Source organism: Dermacentor variabilis, chromosome 3 (assembly GCF_050947875.1).
Source record: "Dermacentor variabilis isolate Ectoservices chromosome 3, ASM5094787v1, whole genome shotgun sequence".
Taxonomy (NCBI): domain Eukaryota; kingdom Metazoa; phylum Arthropoda; class Arachnida; order Ixodida; family Ixodidae; genus Dermacentor; species Dermacentor variabilis.
In genome coordinates this window covers 61,415,516-61,425,753 of record NC_134570.1, presented here as the reverse complement: position 1 = coordinate 61,425,753, position 10,238 = coordinate 61,415,516, and the positions used below count along the sequence as shown (strand labels likewise).

Here is a 10,238-nt window from a genome sequence, read left to right as displayed (position 1 = left end):
ACCCAGTGACCCAACTTGACAAGAAATGGGTGCGTTGCACAGCAGCTGATACACACTGCCACATCCCCAATCACCCAAATTTACGTCAAATAGATTCACTGAATAGCACCGCATACCTTGAGTTGCGTACTCTGTGGCCCCAAGTTCGTCCGACGGTTGGTTTTTTAGCCCAGTTCTTTCGGCACAGCAGCCCTGTGTCCTACCTATTCGACCATGATCTATACCTCATGACCATAGTTGCTGGGAAAAAGGTTTGCCGTGGACACAGATAAATAGAGGCCTACCGCAAACAGGGCCAAGTTCCCTAAGAATGCTACTGGCATTATTATTGCACAATTCGCCTTTGCGGCGATGTCAATGGGTATTGCGAATGTCGCAGAGCCGCATACCACGAGGATGTTAACAGTTTATCGTCTGCTGCAATGCGTTTGGTAATGGAGGTGCCCTACGCCAGAGTGTTGCGCAGTGATGTGCCTGCAGCTCACGTATATACGATAGATTAGAGTTGACGGAATCAGATTAATTCATGAAGCATGAGCTGTTGGTGACATGCTTAATGTTTTGTGTAACTCCACCATGAACAGCGGATCTCACTGCCAGGTTGTCGACAATGCGGTAAACAACAGGGGCATTTACAAAGCAGTGTCCAGATTGGGGAAGCAATCCGGTCGCCAAGGCATGCTTATATTTAACCGGGTCACCTTCGCCAACAGTGCGATCGGGGTCACGATTCCGGGAAACCGCGTATTCGCGTCTGTTCGTTTACGTAAGTCTATCTTCTTGTTTTTTAATGTGGATTATGCCCCGCATCCGGGACCCTCAATTTATTTCTGATGTTCCCTCGCGGCGATGCGCAGTGAAACCTCAACTGATGCTTAGCGGTGAAAATTTCAAATTTCATTCGGGCGCTTATTATCCGATTTCGCAGCCAATCCCGGTCTCGTCATTGGGGTGGCAGCCTCTTCGAGCTGTCTGCGAGCACCAGACTCGACGACACGACGACGGCCCCCGGTTAGCGCACCTTCGGGCTATTCGGACTATGTGCGCCGTCGGCGAACACTCGGCGCACCGGCGTCGCCTCCAGAAGAACCGCGGCGCTTCAAGGTGCGCAGAATGTCGCGACAGGCACCAGTCTGTCCACGGGCTGGCTCCGTCCAAGAGCGGGCAGCAGCTCACCGCCGCGACCTCTCGCGGTCAGGGTTACCCCCGAACGTCGCGAATTTCATGTGCAGCGCCGAGAAACGACAACGTAGGCAAAGTGAGAAACGCTGTTAAGATTGCGCATCGGCCGAGTCTGGTAACGATTCGTTCAGCACGACTTCTTCAAGAACGAGGATATAGAACGCAACACGCGTTCCACATGCAAGGCTCGGATTCGGAAAACTTTGCAGAATCTTAAGAAATGTGTATCAAGGACCGCACTTGTCATATGTTCTCCTTGTAGAGGCCTGAAACGAGGGTTTGCTCTTGCAGCATAAGAAACGAGAAGTTTCGATAGTGCGCGCAAATTCGCCCTCTCTGCCTGTTGTTCGCGTGCTACAGTTGCAACAGCTGTTTATGACATCTTTACTCAATATTTCACAGGCAATCTGTTCAGGCGACTTCCGCGGCGATTTTCGTGTGGGGGCGACGGTCGGCGTGGGACGGCGTGTTCGACATCAAATACAACTGCAATGCAACGCCCGTCCGAAACCCGACTTTGCTTTGAAGCATATTGGTCAATGATCGCAGCATGCACGTTACCTTGCGTAATCTCATGCGAATGGACAACTGCTTATATGGGCGCCATTTTCTTTACGAGCAATCCGCACACTATTTTGCCACTCCCGTCGCCTTATATGCCGTATATGGGTCCACGTTCGTCAACGCTCGTGGGAAACTTGATTTTAACTCCACAGCGTTAGGGGTCCCACGTCGCAAAAGACACGCGGTGCCGGCGTCCGGCACAACCGTCTCCTGAGCGAAAAATTGTAGAGAAGCACGCATACCGAACCACGCAGACCTTCCGCGTGGCGCAGAGGCGTTACTTAACTAATTGAATTTCTCAAAGTAAAGTAAGTTACGAAAATTGTAGCGTACGACTTAACACACGACCTACAGACATGACAGCATCGGTCTGTAATTTGAATATACGGGTAAACATAACTTTGTTACTCGAAAACTCAAGCATAAGCCCCTTTTCCAGCGTTTCTAACATTCATAGAGCGGGGCGCCCCGCTATGTTCTTTGCAACAGCATCCAGATGGCGCTCACTTCCGCGCGTCTGCTGCTTACAATAGAAGGCCATGAAACACCCCGAGTGGCCGAATACAAACATCTCGGGGTATGGATAAACAAAGGGCTTATGTACACGGAAACGCATGAACAATCTCTCACAGCAAAGGGGCGAAGAGATGCCAGGATAATGAAACATAGGGCATTGAGGGGGTACAACAGGTGTGAAGTACTGAGAGGTATTTGGAAAGGAATAATGGTACCGGGGCTTACTTTCGGGAATGCGGTCCTGTGCTTAAGGGCAGAAGTCCAGTCGAGACTAGAAGTAAATCAGAGGGCTGTGGGAGCACTAGGTGTCCACGGGAAAACCACAAACGAGGCAGTAGAGGGGCATTTGGGCTGGGCATCGTTCGAAGCACGGGAAGCTCAGAGTAAAATCCTATACGAAAAACGCCTGAGGAAATTTGACGATAGCAGGTGGGCGGCTAAGGCATTTAAATACCTATACAGAAAGAGCGTCGACTCACAATGGGAGAAAAGAACTAGGAAGCTAACCAGTAAGTACACCAGACCCGAGGACGGAGAAAGACAGAGCGTTAAACGACAGGTTATAAAAGCGTAAGGTAAAAATTGGATACATTCAATGGAATAGAATCACAGCGTTCAACTATATCGATACTGGAAACAGCAGATCAGAAGGAAGCCGTCTATGAAAACTCAAGAGGCAGTGCCCTACCCTTTGAAGCTAGGTCAGGATGTCTTAGAATGCGCAGCTATAAAAAGAAATTTAACGAAGAAGACACATGTACTGTGTGTGGGAAACCTGTAGAAACAATAGAACACCTCATACTAAGATGTGATGGTATCCATCCCGATGTCGATGCGGACACAGTCACGCTTCCTGAGGCCCTGGGGTTTAGAGATAACAATAGCCATGTAAGTAAATACGCGGTGGAAATTAGTAAAAAGCGATTGGAAGATTGGTGGCTCAAAAGCATAGAGGTGACATAAGGTTAGAAGTGTAGGAAAACGTATTTAAAGAAACTTGCGAAATTTAATAACTTGCAACACATGTAAACAAAAATGACAAGTGGCAACTGCCATCACCCCGTTTCAAAGGGGACGCTTCTACCATCCATCCATCCATCCATCCATCCATCCATCCATCCGTCCGTCCGTCCGTCCGTCCGTCCGTCAGTCCATCCATCCATCCATCCATTCATCCATCCATCCATCCATCCATCCGTCCATCCATCCATCCATCCATCCATCCATCCATTCATTGCCCATGCAAGAGGCCGCGTTTCAACCAGAACGCTCTCCTTGGTGTATTGCGTTCGCCGCCAGCGTTTCCCTTAAACTTTACGGTTACATGCGCTGCAATTGCCGGGAAGCGTGAAAAAATGGCTGTGGCTTAGCTAAGGTTAAGCCCAGGATGCGAAGCTTGCTAGCCTTTATTTTAGTTGTTGAACCACTGTTTAGCCTGGTAAACTGCTGTTGCTTGGCTATATTTGGTTCGGCTAGACGAAGAAACAACTCATGCGTTACTCTGCTTCGCCTTCAAGAGTGGAACGCGACAGCGTTCCCGTCGACCCGCCAAGGGGTGTAAGACAATGGGCTACGGCGCAGCGACTACGCGCCCCGCATTGGACGCGGTGAGCGTCGAGCAACGCAGCGTTCGGCGCGGCAACGAAATGTGCGCCTGAGCAAGCGATGCACGCCTGAGCCTTAGAAAGAGCTCGTTTCTAAGGCAACACCGCATTCACTAGAGGCGCTTTTGTACCGCATTGAAGCCTCGTACTCGTGGCTCAGTGGTAGCGTCTCCGTCTCACACTCCGGAGACCCTGGTTCGATTCCCACCCAGCCCATCTTGCAAGAGTTAAGCCAAAGCCACCTAGAAACAAGCGCAGCTGCTTATATACCGCCGCGACGCCGCGAGCGACGGCGCGAGTTGGAGCCCCGTTTCTCCTCTGTCGTGACGTCACGGTGTCACGTGGTCAGCCTTGAAGGCGACACCGCCGCGCCTGAGGAGCTGGGTTGAGCTCTAGTAATATGCTTCGCATAAAACAGTCGAGGATCTTTGAATGTGATCGCGTTCCACTCTTAAAGGAGAAGCGTCCGCCACGTTTTCAATCGCTGTTTTAGCGAATGCAACGGCTACTCGGTGTCCTGCCGCCGAGATTCCCGGATGTTCTTACACAGGCCACCAGGCTCGACTGCAGATGACACGCGAGAATCAAAAAGCGAGAGTCGGAATGCAAAGCTGAAATGACGATGCAACAACCATCACGGCGGCACGAACACGAGCATATAGTCGTCGGCACAAGCAACTTGGTCCACTGGGTCGGCATTAGTCCTTGCCATGGTAATATCATTACATTCATGCATGTCATGAATTTATCTCATTCTTGTCATGTGTGTTATGACATTCATGGGAACCATGTCATGATTTACCATATAGACCATGGCGTTCATATTTTATAATATACATGGCATAACGTGTCATTCGCGTCACACATGCATGTCATAACACCGATATCTAGAATATATGCAGGGGAAGAAATGCATATCATGTATCTCAATCTATTCCAGTCATCTCATTTATGACGTTCATCCCATGATATGATTGTCATTCGTGTAAATTTCATACTCTAAAATTTCACATGTCAGGATATTCATCGGATGAATGAAATAGCATTTCATGAATCACATAAAAGAAATGACAAGCATGTCGCGATATTATTGCCGTGAGTCATATAAATGACATAAGGTGATGGTGTCGTGGTCATTTGTTTAACTGTAAATGTGTCAGGATATGTGTGGCAAAACATGCGTGCATGGCATGACAAGGCTGGCGGGAATGACATGCTCATGCGTCTTGTCATTATTGTCATGTGACGAAATACAGAGCATTCACGTCATGAAATGCGACATCCATGGGGTGGCATTTATGTCATGTCACTCATGTCAGGTCATGCACGCTTATCATTTCATTCATATCCAGATATAAATCGAGGTAAAGAAATGACCACGGCAGCATGACGTGATTTATGTCATTAGAGAGGTTTAGCGTGTCCGGTATTCGGGCAAGCGCGGGCGGTTTTCCGGTTTAGCGGGGGCGTCAAGGTGAGCGGCCAGATTGGTGGCGCCAGCTGGTGGCGCAAAGCTCAACCACACAAACACAGAGCTAATTACTGTATTCTGCTTAGCTGCTGGCGTGAATTTTCGACAGTGGCGTAATCGTGTTCACAATTACGCCGCTGCCAAAAATGTGCACGAGTGGCGAAGCAGGATATGGTGAGTTACTGCAGCTTTAGCTATGCGGTTGTCTGGTTGAGCTCTACAACACCAGGCGGCTTCACCGCTCACGTTTACGCCCCGACCATCCGGTAATCCGCCCAAACCGCTCCCGTTTACCGGAATAGCATACAAGCTAAATGTCTCTATTTATGCAATGGCATACTGCCATGACAAGCATCTGAGGCCCCTAATGTCATCACATCACAGGCGCTCTATGTCCTCCCATTCAGTTCATGACACACATGACATGTCATGACATCTATGCCATATCGACTATGTCACGTCAGTGATGTCATGACATGTCCTTCATCTTATGTATGCATGCATGTCAAGCCGCCTCATGCGTATTCTGATGTATATCGAGTTGAAGAAATGCCAGTTTCAGGACCTCAACGTAGGAGGATGGATAGATTCAACACGTCTGAAGTTCGCAAAGAATGCTTCGCATTAAAGAGAGTACTGCAAAAACTCTTTACATGTCAGCTACCTACGTAAGAAGCGTTCTTCCCTCTCACCCATATATATATATATATATATATATAGTCATACGTGGTCATAAGGCATTCTCACTTATACACTTGATGACACCCGTCCACGTGCACTCCCTTTCAGCTATACAGACGGATGGGCGTGGCCTAACTGCCTCTGTGAGGGTGATGGAACCAGGACAGCGTGCGAACGGAGTCGGCGGCGCGGGCGTGAGCAGAGCTTGGAACGACCGCGACATGGGCTACTGCTACTTCAGGTCGCCAGGCAACGAGACAGAGGGACAAGGTGGTCGCACTCCGAAGAAAGTCACGCACGCGATCAGCTTAGCTGGCCTTTCTAGCCTGCAGAAAAGAGTGAGTGCCTCAGGCATAAAGTCAGTCTTCTTAAAAACGAAACTTTGCAACGTAAGCTTCTACTTAAGCTGTAGTTCCTGCTCTAGTGAGCATACTTAAACTTATGGGAACGGAGAAATCATTGGGTTCGACATGCATCAAATAATTCAATTGCCGTTATATCTTTGCATTTTAGGCTAATCAGTTCTGTGGAAATCAGCTAGGTGGACGAAGTTTTGTGAAAACAAAGAAGGAATGTCATCCACCCGCGGGTGCAGGACGCAAGAACAAACCACACGTTTGCGTTGCTGCTTATATTGAAGGGTAAATGCTTTCGACCAGCTGTTGTCGCGTAGATAAGTAAGTCACAATCTCTGGTTGCTGCTTTTTCTTTATGAATAGAGGGGCACTCAGCGCAATTATCAGTTTGGCTAAGTGCTACGATGTTGATGTATGTTTTCTCTGTGCTGTTTGCCGGCGAAGCCCTTCTCTGCGGACCCCTGTGGATAATGCTGGCCGCTGAATAGCTCACACACAGTGCAACACGCGTATTACGAATCAAGTTACGCAGAGAAATGACACACAAGACATCTTCTATGGGAGAAAATCGTGAACAGTTCTGTTTGCGCACTTCGATAAAAATTCAAATTTCACTCTATAAGCAATGAGCCTTGAGACAGCCTGTATTAATTCATGATCGCTACACAGCGGAAGGGGAAACTTCAAGGGGAAGAAAAGACAAAGGAGAAGGTGCCTTTTCCTGTCCCCTTTTTACTAAGCCGTGTAGTGATGACTTGCGCTGTGCAACCATCATAGATAAAATGGCACGCGTGGCGTCTCTTTTTGCATAGCGTGTAGTTGAAACGTTTCACGGAAGCTTTACTTAACGACGATTTCATCAAGGACGTCGTATTTACTGATCAGTGGCACACCAACTACTTTTTGAGCAGACGGGGCAAGCTCCTCACCCCCGCCCTTCGTTCTCTCTCTTTCTTTCTAGAGAGAAATTTGTGAGCGAGGCCAGACCGCAGCAGAAACGTGGAAAGAACTTATGCATTGTTATGCTCACATTTGAGTACAAGCTGAAGGCATGGTCATTTGTTGGTTCCTTAAGCTGCAGCGCTAACGAATCATCTCAAGTAAAGCCAGAAACTACGCTGATGGATTGGCTTAGATTTCTGCTGCCGCTTCAGGCTTATCGGTCGGCCAAATAAGCTATAGCTTCTGCGGCGCATATTACGATGGTGTTTGAATGGGCAGCAAACAGTTGCTGAACTAACTTCATTTGCTTTGTTTTGTTCGCAGCGTCGCATTCCCCACTCATCCGTTACATCTCCGGGCTTCAAGACCACCTGGTGCGAGACCACGTTGGTCGCTGCCGGGTTCTGCATATTCTGGGCGGCGTTCGCCCTCATTGTGCTCCTCATGCGGGAACGTCGCGCGTCTGACGAGCTCGACGACTCCATGTGCCGGACGGACGACTGCGTTCGACACGCCAAACTTCTCGCCGACATCACGACCACGTCGAGCGTGGATCCCTGCGAAGACTTCGCCGCGTACGTCTGCTCCGTCTGGTCGCCGCCCAGGCTCCAGACGGACGAGAACTACGCGTCCGCCATGGACGCTGCCATATACCACTGGTTCAGAGGACTCAGACACACGCTCCACAGCGGCATCAGCCAGGTGCCCATTGGCATAAAGGCTCTCGAGATGTACGAGGCCTGCGTCGGCGGCGAATCGAGATATGGCACAGACCGGGACGAGTTCTTGCGTTTCATCAAAGAGGCCGGGCTCAGCTGGCCCGAGTACCCTCCGGAACGCGTCGACGCCATCTCCGTGTTCGTGTCGCTTTCGTTTAACTTCGAAGCTCCCGCCTGGTTTTCGGTAGTCATTTCCGATTCCCGAGATCGGAAGCACTGGCGACTTGTCATCTCGCCGGACGGTTACCTGCCCATACTGCTTGCGCAGCACAGGGACATCGTCAAGAAGGGCGGGTACGTTTCGCACTGGAAAAGAATCTGGAACTCTATTGTACCAGGGGCCCCCTTTCCCAGGGAGGAGGATCTCGACACCGAGCACCACGCGATGGAAGACATATTGGGAAAGCTCCACGAAGCAGCGTCAAGTCCACTGAAGGAGACAGCGTTGTTTAATCTAGGAGATATCGGCAAGTACACTCCCTCCCTTCCATCCTCACGCTGAGTCGAGGCGCTCAAAGAGACCTTACCTCTGTATCCAACGACGGCCACAGAGGTATACTTCACCGACGTAAGCTACATGAGGACGGTCGGCGACCTTTTTACGCTGTACGACAACCGGCAGCTCGTGCGACACCTCTCTTGGCTCTTTGTGCAGCTGTACGGCCCCGTCGCAGCTCCTCGTCTCCTCGTCGATCGATTCGGGAACGACGACCTCGCGAACGCGTCTCGCCCTTTATTCTGCGGGTCGAATGTCGAAGCTTCCTACAAGCTGCTCCTTACGGTGTTGTACTTCGTGTCGAGAATTTCCAGCCGCGACAAAGCTTTGGTCGAAGCCTGTTTCGACTCGTTAATCGTAATGGGAGCGGAGAAGGTCACCGGCTCCAGTTGGCTGGAGGAGGATAGCAAACTGCTCGCCGGAGCCAAGATCAAGGCCGTAGAAACGCGCGTCTGGCCCGACGAGGTTCTCGTGAAGACGGGCGTCCTGGAGCAGATCTACAAGGAGTTTCCGGAAAACAGGTCTTCGTTCGCCGCTTACTGGGTCGAATCTCGCAGGAAAATTCGCAACGTCAAAGGCAGAAAGCTGTACCGGCGGCTGTCCAATCAGCCTCTCAGTTCCCGAGGACCGTACCTGAGCTACGATGCAGCTCTCAATCACGTACTCATCGCCATAGGCGCTCTAGTCAGGCCGTTGTTCTACAGGAACGGAACCAAGGGCATGTTGTACGGAGGGATCGGCTTCTTGATGGCGCTGGAAGTTGTGAAATCGCTGGACCAAGCCGGATTGCGATGGGGTCCCAGCGGCAACGCCGTCGCGCATCCCCTTCTCTCGAAGACGTCCTTGGAAGAGTACGCTTCGCGTTCTTCGTGCTTCGGTCCAGAAGAAAGGAACGTCAGCGCTTTTCCGGAGATACCAGCGTTAGAAGTCGCTTACGCCGCGTTCCAGCAGGCACTGAAGAGCGACGGACGCCGGTTAAAGATCGGCGAGAACATTACCGAGGAGCAAGTGTTCTTCTTGACCCTCTGTTTCACGACGTGCCAGCGAAGATACGTCGTAAGCCCCGCCAGCGCCGACTGCAATAAGGCCGTGCAAAATTTCCCCCCGTTTGCGGAGACGTTTTCCTGCCCCAACGGTTCCAACATGAACCCGCACGTCCAGTGCAGATTCTTTGACTGACCCCCGAAATGCAAACCCGACATGACAATATAGAACTTGCTCGATAGACGCTCGTTTCATCCAAATCGATGTCCGTTTTGCACAGTGCTCAAGACAGACAAGAGAGGAGCGCAGTTTCTCGAGTGCGCTTCCTCCAATGGTCTCATTTGATTTCAGCAATATTTAGTCGACTACTAACTAGAAATATAAATAAGGCTCCAGTGCGGGGGTTAGTAGCCCACTATATAACTCATCCACCGCTTACCCGAGCTTGAGGAAAGTGTTTCTTGTGGCCCAGGCAGTGCTTGGTCGCCATTTTGGTTAAGGCAACTTAGTTGAGCGGTAAATCCTGCTTTTTGTTTATTGATTTGTTTGTTTTGTTTGTTTGTTTTCTTTTTCTTTCGTTTTTTACGGTTGCCTCTTATACGTATCTGTGGATATCTGAGGATATTCTTCATGCCATACATCTAGGTTTCTTGTTTTTTTCCTTTTACTTTGTTTTATGCACTGGACACTGTCACATACGTGGCATTGCTCGAGGTTTTGCGT

The 10,238-nt window shown here is 50.0% G+C and overlaps 2 protein-coding genes across 2 annotated transcripts; both read left to right on the top strand.

Moving 5' to 3' along the window:
- The first annotated feature begins 6,132 nt into the window (after positions 1 to 6,132).
- On the top strand, positions 6,133 to 8,540 carry LOC142575740 (uncharacterized). Its single transcript, XM_075685346.1, has 2 exons — positions 6,133 to 6,356; positions 7,641 to 8,540. The coding sequence occupies exons 1-2, from the start codon at positions 6,171 to 6,173 to the stop codon at positions 8,535 to 8,537; spliced, it is 1,083 nt and encodes a 360-aa protein (XP_075541461.1). The 5' UTR covers positions 6,133 to 6,170; the 3' UTR covers positions 8,538 to 8,540.
- Positions 8,541 to 8,612: 72 nt separating this feature from the next.
- LOC142574539 (membrane metallo-endopeptidase-like 1) lies at positions 8,613 to 9,710 on the top strand. Its single transcript, XM_075683595.1, has one exon. It carries the CDS (start codon positions 8,613 to 8,615, stop codon positions 9,708 to 9,710), a length of 1,098 nt encoding a protein of 365 aa, XP_075539710.1.
- The last annotated feature ends 528 nt before the right edge of the window (positions 9,711 to 10,238 follow it).